The 22,879-nt window shown below is 49.4% G+C and overlaps 1 protein-coding gene across 1 annotated transcript in view; it reads right to left on the bottom strand.

Moving 5' to 3' along the window:
- Positions 1-17,814, bottom strand: part of LOC116986795 (collagen alpha-1(I) chain-like) — a 67,831-nt gene extending 50,017 nt beyond the window's left edge. The window contains exons 1-4 of the mRNA XM_033042535.1: positions 17,737-17,814; positions 14,977-15,126; positions 10,511-10,691; positions 4,621-4,744 (exon numbers count right to left, since the gene is read on the bottom strand). Of these exons, the coding sequence (XP_032898426.1) occupies positions 4,621-4,744; positions 10,511-10,691; positions 14,977-15,126; positions 17,737-17,814 (533 nt within the window). The remainder of the gene's footprint in view (positions 1-4,620; positions 4,745-10,510; positions 10,692-14,976; positions 15,127-17,736) is intronic.
- Between the last annotated feature and the right edge of the window lie 5,065 nt (positions 17,815-22,879).

Here is a 22,879-nt window from a genome sequence, read left to right as displayed (position 1 = left end):
TAGTGGGGTACCGCAAGGCTCAGTGCTGGGACCCCAGCTATTTACAATATATATTAATGATTTGGACGAGGGAATTGAATGCAACATCTCCAAGTTTGCAGATGACACGAAGCTGGGGGGCAGTGTTAGCTGTGAGGAGGATGCTAGGAGACTGCAAGGTGACTTGGATAGGCTGGGTGAGTGGGCAAATGTTTGGCAGATGCAGTATAATGTGGATAAATGTGAGGTTATCCATTTTGGTGGCAAAAACAGGAAAGCAGACTATTATCTAAATGGTGGACGACTAGGAAAAGGGGAGATGCAGCGAGACCTGGGTGTCATGGTACACCAGTCATTGAAAGTGGGCATGCAGGTGCAGCAGGCAGTGAAGAAAGCGAATGGTATGTTAGCTTTCATAGCAAAAGGATTTGAGTATAGGAGCAGGGAGGTTCTACTGCAGTTGTACAGGGTCTTGGTGAGACCACACCTGGAGTATTGCGTACAGTTTTGGTCTCCAAATCTGAGGAAGGACATTATTGCCACAGAGGGAGTGCAGAGAAGGTTCACCAGACTGATTCCTGGGATGTCAGGACTGTCTTATGAAGAAAGACTGGATAGACTTGGTTTATACTCTCTGGAATTTAGGAGATTGAGAGGGGATCTTATAGAAACTTACAAAATTCTTAAGGGGTTGGACAGGCTAGATGCAGGAAGATTGCTCCCGATGTGGGGAAGTCCAGGACAAGGGGTCACAGCTTAAGGATAAGGGGGAAATCCTTTAAAACCGAGATGAGAAGAACTTTTTTCACACAGAGAGTGGTGAAGCTCTGGAACTCCCTGCCACAGAGGGTAGTCGAGGCCAGTTCATTGGCTATATTTAAGAGGGAGTTAGATGTGGCCCTTGTGGCTGAGGGGATCAGAGGGTATGGAGAGAAGGCAGGTACGGGATACTGAGTTGGATGATCAGCCATGATCATATTGAATGGCGGTGCAGGCTCGAAGGGCCGAATGGCCTACTCCTGCACCTAATTTCTATGTTTCTATGTTTCTATGAGCCAAGCGCAGGCAGGTGGGACTAGTGTAGATGGGGCATCAAGGTCAGCGTGGAGAAGATGAGCCAGAGGGCCCATTTGTGGTGAACATTTCTACAATACTGCACACAGAATTCCAAGGCATGGAAAGCTAAGGACCAAATACTGGTCAACGGGATTGGTATAGAGGGGTAAGATGGTTTGTATGGTCATGATCAGCCAAAGTAGCTGTTTCTTTGGTGAACAACTCGACAACTGTACTTTATGACAGATTTTGCACGTAGAGGGTGGTGGGTGTATGGAACGAGCTGCCAGAGGAGGTAGTCGAGGCTGGGACTATCGCAACGTTTAAGAAACAGTTAGACAGGTACATGGATAGGACAGGTATGGAGGGATATGGACCAAGCGCAGGCAGGATGGACTCGTATAGCTGGTATATGTTGGCCGGTGTGGGCAAGTTGGGCCGAAAGGCCTGTTTCCGCACAGTATCTATGACTCTTTAACAGGGAGAGGGGAGAAGAGAGAGGGACCAGGGTGAGATTGGGCCTTCATTATGCTGCTGGTCTTGCCGAGGCAGCGTTAGGTATAAATAGACAATAGACAATAGGTGCAGGAGGAGGCCATTCGGCCCCTCGGGCCAGCACCGCCATTCAATGTGATCATGGCTGATCATCCCCAATCAGTACCCCGTTCCTGCTTTCTCCCCATATCCCCTGACTCCGCTATCTTTAATGGAGTCGATGGAAAGGAGGTTGGTTTGTGTGATGGTCTGGGCTGCGTTCACAATTCTCTGCAAATTCCTGCGGTCTTGGATGGAGCTGTTCCCAAACCATGCTGTGATGCATCCCGATAAAATGCTTTCTACGGCACACCTGTGGAACCGTTAGCAGGCCATTAGCTACCCCATTAGCAGGCCAGTTAGCTACCCCATTGTGGACATTGGAACTGATGCACTACAATGGAGGAGCATGCATTATACGCAGGTAGATACTGTAAAAGAGTCTTGGAATCATGAGCAGCACAGACTGTGGGCCGAAGGGCCTGTGCTGTACTATAATGCTGCACCCTGTTAATCCTCTTCTTCACCCTCCATATTCTGCACTCTGTATCTTCCCCTTTGCTCTACCTACTGTACTTGAGTTTGAGTTGATTGTATGTATGTACAGTATTAACTGAACTGGGCACAGTGCTGCCTCATAGCACCAGGTTCCATCCTGACTGCGGAGTTTGTACGTTCTCCCCGCGACCTGCGTGGGTTTTCTCCGGGTGCTCCGGTTTCATCCCATTTCAAAGACGTAGAGTTTTGTAGGTTATTTGGCTTGGTAAAATTATAAATTGTCCCAAGTGTGTGTAGGATAGTTCTGGTGTACGGGGATCGCTCGTTGGAGTGCACTCGGTGGGCTGAAGGGCCTGTCCGCACTGTATCTCTAAACTGAACTGATTCGATAGCATGCAGACAAAGTTTTTCACTGTTCCTTGCTACACATGGCAATAATGAATCCACACCTAGAAGCTTCAGTTTCAGTTTAGTTTATTGTCACGTGTACCGAGGGACATGAAAAGCTTTTTCACTGTTCACTTTTCCAGAAAAGCTTGCTCATTGCGTTCACACTGACCAATAGGTTTTACAAATCAACATGTTAGTATCACTGGACTGTCCAAAGCTGAAGGGAGACCTGATAGAGGTAGATAACATTATGAGAGGCATCCACAGGGGTTATGGGGAGAAGGCCTTGGAGGGCATCTACCACACACGGTGCCTCAGGAAGGCCGTCAGCATCCATAAAGACTCCTCACACCCTTGTAACGGTCTGTTCGAACTACTTCCCTCCGGCAGACGTTACAAGGCCTTCTACGCCCGAACCTCCAGACTCAGGAACAGCTTCATTCCCAGAGCTATAGCGGCTCTGAACCGGCCCTGCTGAGTGCCCCCCCACCCCCCACGGGCTGTCTCCCTCGGATGGTCACGTCACACAGACACATCAGCACTTTAGTCTGTTTGAACTGTTTTGACTATTTACTGTTGTAATGTTCTTTTTACAAACCATGTTCTCGGGGTATCTGTACCTAAATCTAAATGGTATTAGTTATTTAAGTTATGACATCGGATGGAAGCTGCAAACCCAAATCTCGTTGCACTTATGTGCAATGGCAATAAAATATATTATTATTATATTATTTTTATGGGGTTAGGAGGGAGAGATAGATCAGCCATGATTGAATGGTGGAGTGGGCTTGATGGGCCGAATGGCCTAATTCTACTCTAATCCTTATGATCTTATGATCTTTTGTTGCCTGCTATCCAGTCAGTGGAAAGACAGTGGAAATCCTCTGAAATTTCCACCACCTCCAACAGGATCCCACCACCAGCCACATTTTCCCGTCTCCACCCCTTTCCGCCTTCCGAACAGACCGTTCCCTCCGCAGCTCCCTGGTTAACTCATCCCTTCCCACCCAAACCACCCCCTCCCCACCCTAGTTTGCAGGTGATGTGTGGTCGGATGCAAGCCTGGGCGATCGATGTCATATGGAGGACAGACAGGCTGTTGCCCATGCAGCACGTCCCCCCTCTCCATGTTGCTGATCGATCCAAAGGAACAGCAGGGCCGTTACAGTTTGTCACAAGCGCCGTCGCAGGAGCTGCCAGAGCGAGGTTGTAGACAACGACGAACTGCCTTAGGGGCTCCGACTCCGGATTTTCTTGAGATTTACTCCTGGAGCCTTTTCCATGACTGGATACGGCCACAAGGCAGTGGAGGTTGTAAATCAGAGTTTCCCCTCTCCTAGATGGACTGCCTTCCCAGGCTGACGTTCCCCATCTGCCCGAGACTCGTGGGGGCGGGAGCGTCTACCTTCCCGTGCAAGTCTATAGCACCTGCCCACTGCCCATTGTATAGATACATGATAAAGGGAAAGACGTTTCGTGCAAGGTAAAGCCAGCAAAGTCCTATCAAAGATCCGACAGCAACTGCCTGAATCCCCTCAGCAGCCAGCAAATGCACCCAGATCTATCCCGCCGGTCCCCTGTTCATACGCACGAGGCATCCATAGAAACATAGACAATAGGTGCAGGAGGAGGCCATTCGGCCCTTCGAGCCTGCACCGCCATTCATTGTGATCATGGCTGATCGTCCCCTATCAATAACCCGTGCCTGCCTTCTCCCTATATCCCTTGACTCCACTAGCCCCTAGAGCTCTATCTAACTCTCTCTTAATTCCATCCAGTGACTTGGCCTCCACTGCCCTCTGTGGCAGGGAATTCCACAAATTCACAACTCTCTGGGTGAAAAAGATATTTCTCACCTCAGTCTTAAATGACCTCCCCTTTATTCTAAGACTGTGGCCCCTGGTTCTGGCCTCGCCCAACAGTGGGAACATTTTTCCTGCATCTAGCTTGTCCAGTCCTTTTATAATTGTATATGTTTCTATAAGATATCCCCTCATCCTTCTGAATACAAGCCTAGTCTTTTCAATCTTTCCTCGTATGACATTCCCGCCACCGCCATAATCCTGGCGTTCATTGCCATGCGACAACCTGTACACGGGATAAGAAGGGAACCATTGACCCATTGATCAGATTCAGCACACACTGCTTTGGAGTGTTTCTTACCTCAGAGGGGCAAACTCCAGCGGAGAGCGATGAAAGAAGGACTGGGACAGGTCACCGTCCAGGAGCTGTGTGGAGCAGGCAGTAACCAGAGCCAGGGCAGGGGACAAAGCACTCTCCTGCATCTCTGTCGGGGAAGACAAGTCCAGTCAGCACTCGCTGTGTACGGCCTTATTATTGCTGGGTGTACCCAGGTATAGTGCTATCCAGTCCAACCATACTGCACGAGTAAGATTATAAGGTTATAAAGGATAGAAGAATTAGGCCATTCGGCCCATCAAATCTACTCTGCCACTCAATCGTGCCTGATCTATCTCTCCGTCCTAACCCCATTCTTCTGCCTTCTCCCCATAACCTCTGACACCCGCACTAATCAAGAATCTATCTATCTCTGCCTTAAAAATATCCACTGACTTGGAACCACAGCCGTCTGTAGCAAAGAATTCCACATATTCACCACCCTCTGGCTCTTGAAACTCCTCCTCATCTCCTTTAATGTCCTTTAATTCTGAGGCTGTGACCTCTAGTCCTAGACTCTCCCGCCAGTGGAAACATCCTCTCCACATCCACTCTATCCAAGCCTTTCACTGTTCTATACGCTTCAATGAGGTCCCCCCCCGTTCTTCTAAACTCCAGCGAGTACAGGCCCAGTGCCGTCTAATCAACCATACATATTTTCAAAGCAGAGATAGATAGATTCTTGATGTCAAGTGTCAAGAGTTATGGGGAGAAAGCAGGAGAATAGGGTTAGAAGAGATAGATCAGCCATGATTGAATGGCAGAGTAGACTTGATGGGCCGAATGGCCTAATTCTGCTCCTATCACTTATGACCTTACGATACACAAGTGCAGCTGATAGTGCAAAGAGAAAAATACCAGAGTGCAGGATATAGAGCACACTGCCAAAGAAGGCGGTGGAATCAGATACGATTACCAGGTTATAGTCATAGAGTGATAGAGTGGAAACAGGCCCTTCGGCCCAACTTGCCCAATCCGACCAACACTGTCCCATTTACACTAGTTCCACCTGCCTGCGTTAGGTTCATACCCCTCTAAACCTGTCATAAAGTCAGCATGGATTTACAAAAGGTAAATCATGTCTGACGAATCTTATAGAATTTTTCGAGGATGTAACTAGTAGCGTGGATAGGGGAGAACCAGTGGATGTGGTGTATCTGGACTTCCAGAAGGCTTTCGACAAGGTCCCACATAAGAGATTAGTATACAAACTTAAAGCACACGGCATTGGGGGTTCAGTATTGATGTGGATAGAGAACTGGCTGGCAAACAGGAAGCAAAGAGTAGGAGTAAACGGGTCCTTTTCACAATGGCAGGCAGTGACTAGTGGGGTACCGCAAGGCTCAGTGCTGGGACCCCAGCTATTTACAATATATATTAATGATCTGGATGAGGGAATTGAAGGCAATATCTCCAAGTTTGCGGATGACACTAAGCTGGGGGGCAGTGTTAGCTGTGAGGAGGATGCTAGGAGACTGCAAGGTGACTTGGATAGGCTGGGTGAGTGGGCAAATGTTTGGCAGATGCAGTATAATGTGGATAAATGTGAGGTTATCCATTTTGGTGGCAAAAACAGGAAAGCAGACTATTATCTAAATGGTGGCCGACTAGGAAAAGGGGAGATGCAGCGAGACCTGGGTGTCATGGTACACCAGTCATTGAAAGTAGGCATGCAGGTGCAGCAGGCAGTGAAGAAAGCGAATGGTATGTTAGCTTTCATAGCAAAAGGATTTGAGTATAGGAGCAGGGAGGTTCTACTGCAGTTGTACAGGGTCTTGGTGAGACCACACCTGGAGTATTGCGTACAGTTTTAGTCTCCAAATCTGAGGAAGGACATTATTGCCATAGAGGGAGTGCAGAGAAGGTTCACCAGACTGATTCCTGGGATGTCAGGACTGTCTTATGAAGAAAGACTGGATAGACTTGGTTTATACTCTCTAGAATTTAGGAGATTGAGGGGGGATCTTATAGAAACTTATAAAATTCTTAAGGGGTTGGACAGGCTAAATGCAGGAAGATTGCTCCCGATGTTGGGGAAGTCCAGGACAAGGGGTCACAGCTTAAGGATAAGGGGGAAATCCTTTAAAACCGAGATGAGAAGAACTTTTTTCACACAGAGAGTTGTGAATCTGTGGAATTCTCTGCCACAGTGGGTAGTCGAGGCCAGTTCATTGGCTATATTTAAGAGGGAGTTAGATGTGGCCCTTGTGGCTAAGGGGATCAGAGGGTAAGGAGAGAAGGCAGGTACGGGATACTGAGTTGGATGATCAGCCATGATCATATTGAATGGCGGTGCAGGCTCGAAGGGCCGAATGGCCTACTCCTGCACCTAATTTCTATGTTTCTATGTTTCTATATCCATGTATCTGTCTAAATGTTTCTTAAACATTGTGATAGTACTTACCTTAACTGCCTCCTCCAGCAGCTCCTTCCACAAACCCACCACCATTTTGTGTAAAAAGGTTACCCCTCAGATTCTTATTAAATCTTTCCCCCCCTCACCTTAAACCTAAGTCTTCATGTTCTCAATTCCTCTGCTCAGGGCAACTTTAAAAGGCATTTCAGCATTCACTTAAATAGACCAGGCAAAAAAGAATACGTTCCTATTATGGGCAAACTTGACTGGGGTAGACAACAGACAATAGGCAATAGACAATAGGTGCAGGAGTAGGCCATTCGGCCCTTCGAGCCAGCACCGCCATTCAATGTTATCATGGCTGATCATCCCCAATCAGTACCCCGTTCCTGCCTTCTCCTGCCTTCCTGTTTAGCACCCCATTCCTGCCTTCTACCCATATCCCCTACTCAGCCATGATCACATTGAATGGCGGTGCTGGCTCGAAGGGCCGAATGGCCTACTCCTGCACCTACTGTCTATTGTCCGCTATCTTTAAGAGCCCTATCTAGCTCTCTCTTGAAAGTATCCAGAGAACCGGCCTCCACCGCCCTCTGAGGCAGAGAATTCCACAGACTCACAACTCTCTGTGTGAAAAAGTGTTTCCTCGTCTCCGTTCTAAATGGCTTTATCCCTTATTCTTAAACTGTGGCCCCTGGTTCTGGACTCCCCCAACATCGGGAACATGTTTCCTGCCTCGAGCGTGTCCAAACCCTTAATAATCTTATACGTTTCAATAAGATCCGCTCTCATCCTTCTAAACTCCAGAATATACAAGCACAGCCGCTCCATTCTCTCAGCATATGACAGTCCCGCCATCCTGGGAATTAACCTTGTAAACCTACGCTGCACCCCCTCAATAGCAAGAATGTTCTTCCTCAAATTAGGGGACCAAAACTGCACATAATACTCCAGGTGTGGTCTCACTAGGGCTCTGTACAACTGCAGAAGGACTCTTTGCTGCTATATTCGATTCCTCTTGTTATAAAGGCCAACATGGGGGAGATAGGTATTGAAGGTTGGCATGGACATGGTGGGCCATGGAGAAGGTTTACATAGACAATAGGTGCAGGAGGAGGCCATTTGGCCCTTCGAGCCAGCACCGCCATTCATTGTGATCATGGCTGATCTGTGCTGTACCGCTCATGCCTGTCATCGGGAAAAGGCACAGAAGCTTATAGTCCCACACTGCCACCATCAGATGCTTGAACTGTCACACACAACCCTAACAACTACTCAACATTACACACCACTTCTTGCCCTACCATGGACTTGTTTTTTTTCACCAGAAGAAAGCACAAAGTGCTGGAGTAATTCTGCGGGTCGGGCAGCATCTCTGGAGAACATCGGGTTGGGAGCTTTCTTCAGACAAACTTGGTCCATTTTTTTAGACCGGCACATAAGGTCATAGGTGATAGTAGTAGAATTAGGCCCATCAAATCTACTCCGCCATTCAATCATGGCTGATCTATCATTCCCTCCTAACCCCATTCTCCTGCCTTCTCCCCATAGCCCCTGACACCCGCCCTAATCACCGGTGCATGGATATGTAGAGAATAGATGGACGTGGATCATGCACAATAAGATGAGATCAGTTCAGCTGGGCATCATGTTCGGCACCAACATGGTGGGCTGAAGGGCCCCTTCCTGTGCTGAATTGTTTGAACCTTTCTAAACCAGCATCTGCAGTTTCCACATTTAGTTGTTGTTTTACACTCATTTCTTCTTTTTTTTTTCATTTCTTTTAACTGTCCTGCAGACTTTGTATGTGTAATTTACATCTAATTTATGAGTTTGTGTATTGGTTTGTGTCTATGTGCCTGTGTTATCGCTGCGAGCAGGTTTTTCCATTGTGTCTGCATCTCAGCGTACTTGTGAGTATGAGATTAAGCTCAACTTGACTTTAAATCCAAAAGTATGGAAGCAAAAGGGAAACGGCCTTCATACTGCATTGTTGGAACTACAGTATAGGAGGGATGTCATTAAGCTGGAGAGGGTACTTCCCGAGGAAACTGAGGAATCTCGGCATGTCTCCAATGTTTCCTACACACTCTACAGGTACACGACAGAAAGCACACTGTTGGGATGCACCACATCTTGGTTTGGGAACAGCTCTGCCCAAGACCACAAGACATTGCAGAGTTGTAGATGTAGCCCAGTCCATCACACACACCACACTCCCCACCATTGTAGATGTAGCCCAGTCCATCACACAGACCACACTCCCCACCATTGTAGATGTAGCCCAGTCCATCACACAGACCACACTCCCCACCATTGTAGATGTAGCCCAGTCCATCACACAGACCACACTCCCCACCATTGTAGATGTAGCCCAGTCCATCACACAGACCACACTCCCCACCATTGTAGATGTAGCCCAGTCCATCACACACACACACTCCCCACCATTGTAGATGTAGCCCAGTCCATCACACAGACCACACTCCCCACCATTGTAGATGTAGCCCAGTCCATCACACAGACCATACTCCCCACCATTGTAGATGTAGCCCAGTCCATCACACAGACCACACTCCCCACCATTGTAGATGTAGCCCAGTCCCACACACAGACCACATTCCCCACCATTGTAGATGTAGCCCAGTCCATCACACAGACCATACTCCCCACCATTGTAGATGTAGCCCAGTCCATCACACACACCACACTCCCCACCATCGACTCCATCTACACTTCACGCTGCCTCAGTAAATTAGCCAACACTATCAAAGACTTGTCCCTGTGTCCACCCCGGTCATTCCTTCTTCTCCCCACTCCCATCCGGCAGAAGGTACAGAAGCTTGAAAGCGCGCACCACCAGACTCAGGAACAGCTTCTTCCCCTCTGTTACCAGGCTTCTGAACGGCCCTTCCATAAGCTAGGGTACTGTCCGATTCACCTCTACCCCGTTGCGGACATTGGACTTTGTCTGTGGAACTGATGCGCTACAATGCTGAGAACTATATTCTACACTCTGTATCTTCCCCTTTGCTCTACCTGTTGGACTGGAGTTTGACCTGATTGTATCTATGTCGAGTATTATCTGTTCTGAATAGATAGCATGCACAACAACGGTTAACTCAGTAAACCTAAAGCATGAGGAACAGTTGACAAAGACCAGTAAATGCTGACCTTGTCAGCACTGTTGATGCTTATTCCATTAGCTGTTCCTGGGTCCCATCCTGACTACGGATGCTGTCTACGAGGAGTTTGTGCGTTCTCCCTGTGTCCATGTGTGTTTTCTCCTGCAGCTCCGGTTCCACCCACACTCCAAAGACACGCAAGTTTGTAGGTGGATTGACTTTTGTAACTTGTCCCTAGTGTGCAGCATAGTGCTAGTGTTCAGGTGATCGCTGGTGGGCGAGGACTGTGGAACGAAAGGCTTGTTTCTCGAAAGTAAACTAAATCAAACCATTTATAAAAATACAACTAAGATGAAAACATGGACTCATGCACAACACTGACGTGGTCACGTACCGAACATGTGTGGGCTTTGGAATTGCCCGGATTGGCTCTGCGGGCTCAGTTGCTCGGTGATGGTTCCCTCCTCCAGGGTCTGCGAGAGCTCTGCTCCTGCCGTGAGCAGACGGGCCGCCGTTGCTGAAGTCAGCTCTCCAGTATCTGGTCCTGACTGAAGCTGGGACCACAGCTCAGTGCCCTGCAGCAAGGACAGCAACAAGTGAGCACACTCTGCACATCTGCCAATAGGTATACACTCCAGAACTAGGGGCACAGTTTAAGGATAAGAGGGAAGTCTTTTAGGACTGAGATGAGAAAATCATTTTTCACACAGGGAGTGGTGAATCTGTAGAATTCTCTGCCACAGAAGGTAGTTGAGGCCAGTTCATTGGCTATACTTAAGAGGGAGTTAGATGTGGCCCTTGTGGCTAAAGGGATCAGGGGGTATGGAGAGAAGGCAGGGATGGGATACTGAGTTGGATGATCAGCCATGATCATATTGAATGGCGGTGCAGGCTCGAAGGGCCAAATGGCCTACTCCTGCACCTATTTTCTATGTTTCTATGCAAGCAGCAGAAGAGGTCACGCTCAAACGCAGTGCCCTCCATAATGTTTGGGACAAAGACCCATCACTTATTTATTTGCCTCTGCAGTCTACAATTTGAGGTTTGTAATAGAAAAAAAATCACATGTGATTAAATTGCACATTGTCAGATTTTATAACAGGCCATTTTTATACAATTTGGTTTCACATTTTTATAGATTTTGAGTTAGATAGAGCTCTTAGGGATAGCGGAGTTAAGGGATATGGGGAGAAGGCAGGAATGGGGTACTGATTGTGGATGATCAGCCATGATCACAGTGAATGGCGGTGCTGGCTTGAAGGGCCGAATGGCCTACTCCTGCACCTATTGTCTATCATGTAGAAATTACTGTTGTGTTTACACATAGTCCCCCCCATTTCAGGGCACCATAATGTTTGGGACACATGGCTTCACAGGCGTTTGTAATTGCTCAGGTGTGTTTAAATGCCTCCTTAATGCAGGTATAAGTGAGCTCTCAGCACCTAGTCTTTTCTCTGGTATTTCCATCACCTTTGGAAGCTTTTATTGCTGTTTATCAACACGAGGACCAAAGTTGTGCCAATGAAAGTCAAAGAAGCCATTATGAGACTGAGAAATAAGAATAAAACTGTTAGAGACATCAGCCAAACCATAGGCTTACCAAAATCAACTGTTTGGAACATTATTAAGAAGAAAAAGAGCACTGGTGAGCTTACTAATCGCAAAGGGACTGGCAGGCAAAGGAAGACCTCCACAGCTGATGACTGGAGAATTCTCGCTATAGTAAATCTGTACGTTTTTTGAATGTGGGAGGAAACCAAAGCACCCAGAGAAAACCCACACAAGTCACGGAGAGAACGTACAAACTCCGTACAGACAGCACCCGTAGTCCGGATGAAACCCGGTTCTCTGGTGCCATGAGGCAGCAACTCTTCCACTGTGCCACCATCGTCATATCCCTCTAAATCTACAACCTCCTCTGGCAGTCCAGAACCAGGGGCCACAGTTTAAGAATAAGGGGTAAGCCATTTAAAACGGAGACGAGGAAACACTTTTTCTCTCAGAGAGTGGTGAGTCTGCGATATTCTGTGCCTCTGAGGGTGGTGGAGGCCGGTTCTCTGGATACTTTCAAGAGAGAGCTAGATAGGGCTCTTAAAGATAGCAGTCAGGATATATGGGGAGAAGGCAGGAACGGAGTACTGATTGGGGATGATCAGCCACGATCACATTGAATGGTAGTGCTGGCTCGAAGGGCGGAATGGCCTGTTCCTGCACCTGTTGTCTATTGTCAGCTCGTTCCATACACCCACCACCCTCTGTGTAAAAAGGTTGCCCCCAAGAGGAACGTTAGACAACAAGCCCAAGATGTTGTGGTTCCTGTTTACAATAGACAATAGGTGCAGGAGTAGGCCATTCGGCCCTTCGAGCCAGCAGCTCCATGGCTGATCATCCACAATCAGTTCCCCGTTCCTGCCTTCTCCCCATACCCCCTGACTCCACTATCTTTAAGAGCCCTATCTAGCTCTCTCTTGAAGGTATCCAGATAGCCGGCCTCCACCGCCCTCTGAGGCAGAGAATTCCACAGACGTAACAGCAGCTCGCCTGCCACTGAAACTTCCTTCAGATGTGACAATTGCAACAGGACCCCTTGACCTCCCTCATTTCTCTCTCCATGTCAGAATCCCATCACGCAAAAGGTATAGAAGATCATAAGACCATAAATGATAGGAGCAGAATCAGGCCATTCGACCCATCAAGTCTACTCCACCATTCAATCACGTTTGATCTATCTCTCCCTCCTAACCCCATTCCCATGCCTTTTCTCCGTAACCTCTGACACCCGCACTAATCAAGAATCTATCTATCTCTGCCTTTAATATATCCACTGGCTTGGCCTCCACAGTCTTCTGTGGCAAAGAATTCCACAGATTCACCACCCTCTGACTAAAGAAATTCCTCCTCATCTCTTTCTTAAAAGAACATCAAGGACAGCAGAAAGCACCAAATTCCATTAGAAAGCTAATGGAATGTTGGCCTTCATAACAAGAGGATTTCAGTTTAGGAGTAAAGAGGTTCTTCTGCATTGTATAGGGCTCTGGTGAGACCACATCTGGAGTACTTTGTACTGTTTTGGTCTCCTAATTTGAGGAAGGACATCCTTGTGATTGAGGCAGTGCAGCGTAGGTTCACGAGATTGATCCCTGGGATGGCGGGACTGTCATATGAGGAAAGATTGAAAAGACTAGGCTTGTATTCACTGGAGTTTAGAAGGATGAGGGGGATCTTATAGAAACATATAAAATTATAAAAGGACTGGACAAGCTAGATGCAGGAAAAATGTTCCCAATGTTGGGCGAGTCCAGAACCAGGGGCCATAGTCTTAGAATAAAGGGGAGATCATTTAAGACTGAGATGAGAAAAAACTTTTTCACCCAGAGAGTTGTGAATTTGTGGAATTCCCTGCCACAGAGGGCAGTGGAGGCCGTAACTGGATGGATTTGAGAGTTAGATAGAGCTCTAGGGGCTAGTGGAGTCAAGGGGTATGGGGAGAAGGCAGGCACGGGTTATTGATAGGGGACGATCAGCCATGATCACAATGAATGGCGGTGCTGGCTCGAAGGGCTGCCATTCAATGTGATCATGGCTGATCATCCCCAATCAGTACCCCATTCCTGCCTTCTCCCCATATCCCCTTCCTCCGCTATTTTTAAGAGCCCTATCTAGCTCTCTCTTGAAAGCATCCAGAGAACTTGCCTCCACCGTCCTCTAAGGCAAAGAATTCCACAGACTCACCACTCTCTGTGAGAAAAAGTGTTTCCTCGTCTACGTTCTAAATGGCTTATCCCTTATTCTTAAACTGTGGCTCCTGGTTCTGGACTCCCCCAACATCGGGACCATGTTTCCTGCCTCTAGCGTGTCCAAACCCTTAACAATCTTATATGTCTCAATAAGATCCCCTCTCAGCCTTCTAAACTCCAGAGTGTACAAGCCCAGCTGCTCCATTCTCTCAGCTTATGACAGTCCCCCCATCCCGGGAATTAACCTTGTAAACCTACGCTGCACTCCCTCAATAGCAAGAATGTCCTTCCTCAAATTAGGGGACCAAAACTGCACACAATACTCCAGGTGTGGTCTCACTAGGGCCCTGCACAAGTGCAGAAGGACCTCTTTGCTCCTGTATTCGATTTCTCTTGTTATAAAGGCCAACATGCCATTCGCAAGGTTTAGTGCAAGGCCAGTAAAGTCCGATTTAAGAAAGTCCAAGGGTCTCTACTGAGGTAGACAGTTGGAGTATATCCCTGCTCCTAATCTGCTCCAATATTAACATCAACTTTATTAATTTACTTTAGTTTATTGTCATGTGTACCGAGGTACAGTGAAAAGCCCTATTGTTGTCTGCTCACCAGTCAGAGGAAAGACTACACATGATTACAATCAAGCTGTCCACAGTGTACGGATACAGGATAGGGAAATAACGTTTAGAGCAAGAGAATGTTAATGCTTAGTGTTTTATGTGTCATTCCTAACTGTCGTGTTGTCACTTGTGGGCGGAGCAGCACGGCAAATTCCTTGTATGTGAATACTTGGCCAATAAACTTATTCATTCATTCATAAAGTCCAATCAAAGATAGTCAATCCTGACCGATTATAGATAGTTCAAGGGTCTCCAGAGGTAGATGGGAGGTCAGGACCGCTCTCTAGTTGGAGGTAGGATGGTTCAGTTGCCTGATAACAGCTGGGAAGCAACTAATCAAGAACCTATCAATCGGATCGGAAGTGTTTAGAGGGATACGGGTTGAATGCGGGCACATGGGACTAGCCCTGTAAGCCAACTTGGTCAGCATGGACAAAGTGGGCCGAAGGGCCTGATTCCATCCTGTAGATCTTTGTGACTGGCTTCTCGACAGCGTTGAGGGTTACCTGCTTTGCTCGCTGGACGATGGCCTCTCCCAGTGAGAAGCCGCTCACACTGGACAAGTGGGTCCCACTGCCGGGACTGCTGGCCTGACTCACAGCCTCCTCCTCCTCCTCCTCCATGCAACAGGCTCTTGGTGGTGTCGTCGCAATCACCTGCAAGACAGCACGTCGCAGACGCTCAAAAACATACAATGGCAACAGCTTGCCCAATGCACGGAAGGAGAGCAACGTGAAAGTGTGCAGCAAGGAATGGCAGATGCTGGGGTAACTCAGGGGTAACTCAGCAGGACAGGCAGCAATGGGAAGGAATGGGTGATGTTTTGGGACAATAGACAATAGGTGCAGGAGTAGGCCATTCGGCCCTTCGAGCCAGCACCGCCATTCAATGTGATCATCCCCAATCAGTACCCCGTTCCTGCCTTCTCCCCATATCCCCTGACTCCGCTATATTTAAGAGCCCTATCTAGCTCTCTGTTGAAAGTATCCAGAGAACCCGCCTCCACCGCCCTTCTTTAGACTGAGAGTCAGGGGAGAGGGAGAAATAGAGAAATGGAAGGATAAGGTGTGAAAAACAAGAGAACAAAGGCTGAGTAGAGTGGGTACACAAAAATGCTGGAGAAACTCAGCAGGTGCAGCAGCATCTATGGAGCGAAGGAAATAGGTAACGTTTCGGGCCAAAACACTTCTTCAGACTGATAGGGGGTGGCGGGAAGAAGGAAGGAAAAAGGAGGAGGAGGAGCCCGAGGGCTGGGGGATGGGAGGAGGCAGCCCGAGGGCTAAGGAAGGGGAGGAGGCAGCAAGGGCTAACAAAATTGGGAGAATTCAATGTTCATGCCCGCCGGATGCAGGCTCCCCAAGCGGAATATGAGGTGCTGTTCCTCCAATTTCCGGTGTTGCTCACTCTGGCAATGGAGGAGACCCAGGACAGATGGGTACACAAAAATGCTGGAGAAACTCAGCGGGTGCAGCAGCATCTATGGAGCGAAGGAAATAGGTAACGTTTCGGGCTGAAACCCTTCTTCAGACTGATAGGGGGTGGCGGGGAGTAGAGTGGGAGCAAGAGAATACAAAATGGAGACACAAGAGACTGCAGATGCTGGGACTCTGGGCAAAACACAAAGTGCTGGAGGAACTCAGTGGGTCGGACAGCATCTGTGGAGAATGGGCAGGCAACGTTTAGGGTCAGAATGGTCCCACCACGGTAAACCGCTGCTCTGGCTCCCCGACATTTATCACCATGACCTGAAATGTTTAGTTTAGTTTAGAGATACAGCACGTGAATAGGCCCTTTGGCCCACCGAGTCCCCGCCGACCAGCGATCCCCGTACACTAACACTATCTTACACACAATTTGTGTAAATTGTGTGTATTTACAATTTACTAAACCCAATTAACCTACAAACCTGCTCGTCTTTGGAGCGCGGGGAGAACGTACAAACTCCGTTCAGACAGCACCCGTAGTCAGGATGGAACCCGGCTCTCTGGCGCAGTGAGGCAGCAACTCTACCGCTGCGCCACCGTGCCGTACTGCTACATGTTTACCTATCCATGTTGTGGTGAGGGTAGAAGCAGGGAGATGGGACGGGTGAATTTGTGGCGGAGTAGTTGGTGCAGGGAGGCAGGGATTCTGATTTATGGACCATTGTAACAGGCTAGAGGCAGGAAACATGTTCCCCATGTTGGGGGAGTCCAGAACCAGGGGTCACAGTTTACGAATAAGGGGTAAGCCATTTAGGACTGAGATGTGGAAAAACGTTTTCACCCAGTTGTGAGTCTGTGGAATTCTCTGTCACAGAAGGCAGTGGAGGCCAATTCACTGGATGCTTTCAAGAGAGTTAGATAGAGCTCTTAGGGCTGAAGGAATCAAGGGATATGGGGAAAAAGCAGGAACAGGGTACTGATTGTGGATGATCACATTGAATGGCGGTGCTGGCTCGAAGGGCTGAATGGCCTACTCCTGCACCTAAGTTTTCTGTTTCTATAAGCACCATTAACGATCGCAGATAAATTAAAATCCCACACCACCAACCCGCGCTACCTCCCCCCCGACGCCCCACTTCCGCTCCCCACTACTCAACCCATCCCCTAACCCATCCTCCCCCCTCAAAACCCATTCCTTCACTCCCCACCCCACCCTCCCCCCCCCCCTCACTCCCCACCCCCCTCACGCCCCCTCACCCCCCCCACACCCCCCCCTACCCCCCACTCCCCCCCTCACTCGCCCCCCCCCCCTCACACCCCACACCCCCCCCTCACTCCCCACCCCACCCTCCCCTCACTCCCCCCCCCTCACTCCCCCACCCGCCCTCCCGGCCCCTCACTGCCGATCGCCCCACCACCCCCTCACAAAATACCCCACCCCCCCCCCTCACACCCCCTCCCCCATCACCACCCCCCCGCACTCCCCCCCCCACCCTCCCCTCACTCCCCACATCACTCCCCACCCCCCCCCCCCCCCTAACTCCCCTTCCACCACTCTTCATCCTCCTGCCTCACACTCCTCCCCTCCCCTCAGTGCCTCTCCCTCTAACCCTCCCCCGTCCCACACCCTCTCCTGTCCCCACAACTCCCTCCTCCTCTCACCCCCTTGCTCTCCATTCATCACACTCAACCTCACCCCCCCCCCAACTCTCATCCCTCCAACCACCAACCCTCATCTCCTCCTCACCCCTCAAACACTCCCCCTCCCTCACCCTTATCCCCCCCACTCTCATCCCTCTGTCCTCTCTCCCCCCCTCTCCCTCTCCCTCTCCCCTCTCTCACCTCACTCCGCCCGACCTCCATCTCCAGGCCACCAGGCCGCACCGCGCATGCGTCCACCCAACCCCTGCCGGGCGCCATCCCACTGCGCATGCTTCAGCCCGACCGGGCCACTGCGCATGCTCCCAACCCCTCACTTGCAGCCATTGCGCATGCTCCGGCCGGGAAACTGCCGGCACTGCGCATGCCCCCTCGCTCGGCGCCCGGCCGGTCGCCAAGGACGCTCCACCCGCCCACTGGCGGGAAAACCCGGCGGGAACCAATGTAGTGGCTGCAGATGCTGCAAAACCCGCGCCCAAATCCCAGCACCACTAACCTGCAGATGCTGCAAAACCCGCGCCCAAATCCCAGCATTACAGACCTGCAGATGCTGCAAAACCCCGCGCCCAAACCCCAGCACCACTAACCTGCAGATGCTGCAAAACCCCGCGCCCAAACCCCAGCACCACTAACCTGCAGATGCTGCAAAACCCCGCGCCCAAACCCCAGCACCACTAGCCTGCAGATGCTGCAAAACCCCGCGCCCAAACCCCAGCACCACTAACCTGCAGATGCTGCAAAACCCCGCGCCCAAATCCCAGCACCACTAACCTGCAGATGCTGCAAAACCCCGCGCCCAAACCCCAGCACCACCAACCTGCAGATGCTGCAAAACCCCGCGCCCAAACCCCAGCATTACAGACCTGCAGATGCTTCAAAACCCGCGCCCAAATCCCAGCACCACTAACCTGCAGATGCTGCAAAACCCGCGCCCAAATCCCAGCACCACTAACCTGCAGATGCTGCAAAACCCCGCGCCCAAACCCCAGCATTACAGACCTGCAGATGCTGCAAAACCCGCGCCCAAACCCCAGCATTACAGACCTGCAGATGCTTCAAAACCCACGCCCAAACCCCAGCATTACAGACCTGCAGATGCTGCAAAACCCCAGCACTACAGACCTGCAGATGCTGCAAAACATCGCGCCCAAACCCCAGCACTACAGACCTGCAGATGCTGCAAAACCCCGCGCCCAAACCCCAGCACCACTAACCTGCAGATGCTGCAAAACCCCAGCACTACAGACCTGCAGATGCTGCAAAACCCCGCGCCCAAACCCCAGCACTACAGACCTGCAGATGCTGCAAAACCCGCGCCCAAACCCCAGCACGACAGACCTGCAGATGCTGCAAAACTCCAGCGGGAACCAATGGAGAGAAACATAGAAAATAAATGCAGGAGTAGGCAATTCGGCCCGCCATTCAATATGATCATGGCTGATCATCCAAAATCTCTATCCCGTTCCTGCTTTCTCCCCATATCCCTTGATTCCTTTAGCCCTAAGAACTAAATTTAACTATCTCTTGAAAACATCCAGTGAATTGGCATCCACTGCCTTTTGTGGCAGAGAATTCCACAGATTCACAACTCTGGGTGAAAAAGCTTTTCCTCATCTCAGTCCTAAATGGCCTACACCTTTGTCTTAAACCTTGACCCCTGGTCCTGGACTTCACCAAAATGGGGAACATTTGTCCTGCCTCTAACGTGCCTCTTAGGAAATCTATATGTTACTATAGGATTCCCTCTCATCCTTCTAAATTCAAGTGAATACAAGCCCAGTCACTCCATTCTTTCATCATATGTCAGTCCCGCCCTCCCGGGAATTAACCTGGTGAACCTACGCTGCACTCCCTCAATAGCAATAATGTCCTTCCTCAAATTAGGAGACCAAAATTGCACACAATATTCCAGGTGTGGTCTCACCAGGGCTCTGTACAACTGCATTAGGACCTCTTACTCCTGTACTCAAATCCTCTCGCTATGAAGGCCAACTTCTTCAACTGAAGACCAACTATGACAATAAATTGAATTGTATTGTATTGTATTGTATTGTATTAGCTTTCTTCACAAGATGCAGGAAGATTGCAGCTAGATGCAGGAAGATTGTTCCCGATGTTGGGGTAGTCCAGAACAATGGGTCACAGTTTAAGGATAAGGGGGAAATCTTTTAGGACCGAGATGAGAAAAACATTTTTTACACAGAGAGTGGTGACTCTGGAATTCTCTGCCACAGATCATATTGAATGGCGGTGCAGGCTCGAAGGGCCGAATGGCCTACTCCTGCACCTATTTTCTATGTTCTATGTTTCTATGTTTCACTGCCTGCTGTACCACATGCTTACTTTCAGTGACTGTTGTACAAGCACACCCAGGTCTTGTTGCACCGCCCCTTCTCCTAATCTGACTCCATTCAGATAATAATCAGCCTTCCTGATCTTGCCACCAAAGTGGATAACCTCACATTTATCCACATTATACTGCATCTGCCATGCATCTGCCCACTCACCCAACCTACCCAAGTCACCCTGCAGCCTCATAGCTTCCTCATCGCAGCTCACACTGCCACCCAGCTTTGTGTCATCCACAAACTTGGAGATGTCACACTTAATTCCCTCGTCTAAATCGTTAATATACTGTATATTGTAAATAACTGGGGTCCCCGCACCGAACCTAGCAGCACCCCACTGGTCACTGCCTGCCATTCTGAAAAGGACCTGTTAATTCTTACTCTTTGTTTCCTGTCTGCCAACCAATTCACTATCCATGTCAATACCCTACCCCCAATACCATGTGTTCTGATTTTGCCCAATAATCTCTTGTGTGGGACCTTGTCAAAGGCTTTTTGAAAGTCCAGATACGCCACATCCACTGTCCAGATACGCCTTATCCATTCTACTTGTTACATCCTCAAAATATTCCAGAAGATTAATCAAGCATGATTTCCCCTTTATAAATGCATGCTGGCTTTGACTGATCCTGTCACTGCTTTCCAAATGCAGTCACTGCAGATGCTGCAATTGCGCACTCAAACCCCAGCGGTGCAAACCTGCAGATGCTGCAAACCCGTGCTAAAACCCCAGCGGGAACAGAACTGCAGTTGCTGACATCCCACGGTTAACAGCCAGCGGGAACCAACACAGAGATTGCAGATGCTGCAATACCGCGTTCAAAAGCGAGCCTAAAAGTATAATTGCGGAGTTCTTATCTCGCTCCACAGATGCTGTCTCACCTGCTGCTGCATATTTCCAGCATTTTCTATTTTTATTTACTGATTCACAAACACCTCGTGGATTTTCTTGGAGATAAAAGAGAGCCTGCAGATGCTGCAATCTGCAGCAAAAAACTGATAGATGATATCCAAAAGACATCACCCATTCCTTCTCTCCAGAGATACTGCCTGTCCCACTGAGTTACTCCCGCTTTTTGTGTCTATCTATCCAAAAAACACATGCGGCTTAATAGGTAAATTGGCCTCTGTAAATTGGCCCAAGTGTGTACGGAGTGGATGAGAAAGTGGGATTACATGGAACCAATGTGAATGAGTGCTTGGCATGAACTCAGTGGGCCGAAGGGCCCGTTTCCATGCTGTATCTCTAAAAATAACTCAGCAGGTCGGGCAGCATCCGTGGAGACGAAACCTCTTGCTGGGTCCTGACCCGAGACCGGAAGGCAAATTCAATGCCAGCATTTATTTCAAGATGACTGGAATACAAAAACAGTGCTTCAATGTTGAGGCTCTACGGAACCAAAATAGGTGCAGGAGTAGGCCATTCGGCCCTTCGAGCCAGCACCACCATTCAATATGATCATCCCCAATCAGTACCCCGTTCCTGCCTTCTCCCCATATCCCCTGACTCCTCAATTTTTAAGAGTTCTATCTAGCTCTTTCTTGAAAGCATCCAGAGAACCTGCCTCCACCGCCCTCTGAGGCAGAGAATTCCACAGACTCACCACTCTTTGTGAGAAAAAGTGTTTCCTCGTCTCCGTTCTAAATGGCTTGCTCCTTATTCTTAAACTGTAGCCCCTGGTTCTGGACTCGCCCAACGTCGGGAACATGTTTCTTGCCTCTAGCATGTCCAAACCCTTAACAATCTTACATCGGTGAGACTAAGCTGAGGTTGGGCGATCGTTTCGCCGAACACCTCCGCTCGGTCCGCAAGAACCTACCTGACCTCCCGGTGGCTCAGCACTTCAACTCCCCCTCCCATTCCCAATCTGACCCCTCTGTCCTGGGTCTCCTCCATTGTCAGAGTGAGCAACACCGGAAATTGGAGGAACAGCACCTCATATTCCGCTTGGGGCGTCTGCATCCTGTGGGCATGAACATTGATTTCTCCCAATTTTGTTAGCCCTTGCTGTCTCCTCCCCTATCCTCAGCCCTCGGGCTGTCTCCTCCCATCCCCCAGCCTTCGGGCTCCTCCTCCTCCTTTTTCCTTCCTTCTCCCCGCCACCCCCTATCAGTCTGAAGAAGGGTTTCGGCCCGAAACGTTGCCTATTTCCTTCGCTCCATAGATGCTGCTGCACTCGCTGAGTTTCTCCACCATTTTTGTGTACCTTAACAATCTTATATGTTTCAATGAGATTCCCTCTCTTCCTTCTAAACTCCAGAGTATACAAGCCCAGCTGCTCCATTCTCTCATATCCCTTGATTCTTTTTGCCCTAAGAGCTAAATCTAACTCGCTCTTGAAAACATCCAGTGAATTGGCCTCTGCTGCCTTCTGTGGCAGAGAGTTCCACAGATTCACAACTCTCTGGGTGAAGTTTTTCCTCATCTCAGTCCTAAATGGCCTTCCCCTTATTCAGTGTGTTATTGTGTGCACAGGTCTGTGGAGCTGCAGCAAGTGGAAATTGCATTGCCCTGTCCTGGGGAGAGATGACAATCTGAAAGGTTGCCACTGGAACCTTCACTTTGCTGGGACCGGTGATGCCAGTCTAAAAGATGGCCACAGGGCCCCCTGTCTGTAGTGATCGGTTAGTGCCAGTCTGAAAGATGGCCGTCTCGAGGGTGCCAGTCTAATAAAAATCACCGACGCTCCACTCACTGTAGTGGGATTGGTGATGCCAGTCTGAAAGATGGCCGTCTAGACAGTGCCAGTCACCGATGCTCCACTCACTGTAGTGATGCCAGTCTGAAAGATGGCCGTCTAGACAGTGCCAGTCACCGATGCTCCACTCACTGTAGTGATGCCAGTCTGAAAGATGGCCGTCTCGCGGGTGTCACTCCTAATAAAAATCACCGACGCTCCACTCACTGCAGTGATGCCAGTCTGAAAGATGGCCACAGGCCCCCTCTGTGTAGTGATCGGCTAGTGCCAGTCTGAAAG

Source organism: Amblyraja radiata, chromosome 1, assembly GCF_010909765.2.
Source record: "Amblyraja radiata isolate CabotCenter1 chromosome 1, sAmbRad1.1.pri, whole genome shotgun sequence".
NCBI classification, from domain to species: domain Eukaryota; kingdom Metazoa; phylum Chordata; class Chondrichthyes; order Rajiformes; family Rajidae; genus Amblyraja; species Amblyraja radiata.
The sequence above is the reverse complement of the archived record's forward strand: the minus strand, read 5'-3'. Positions and strand labels throughout refer to the sequence as shown.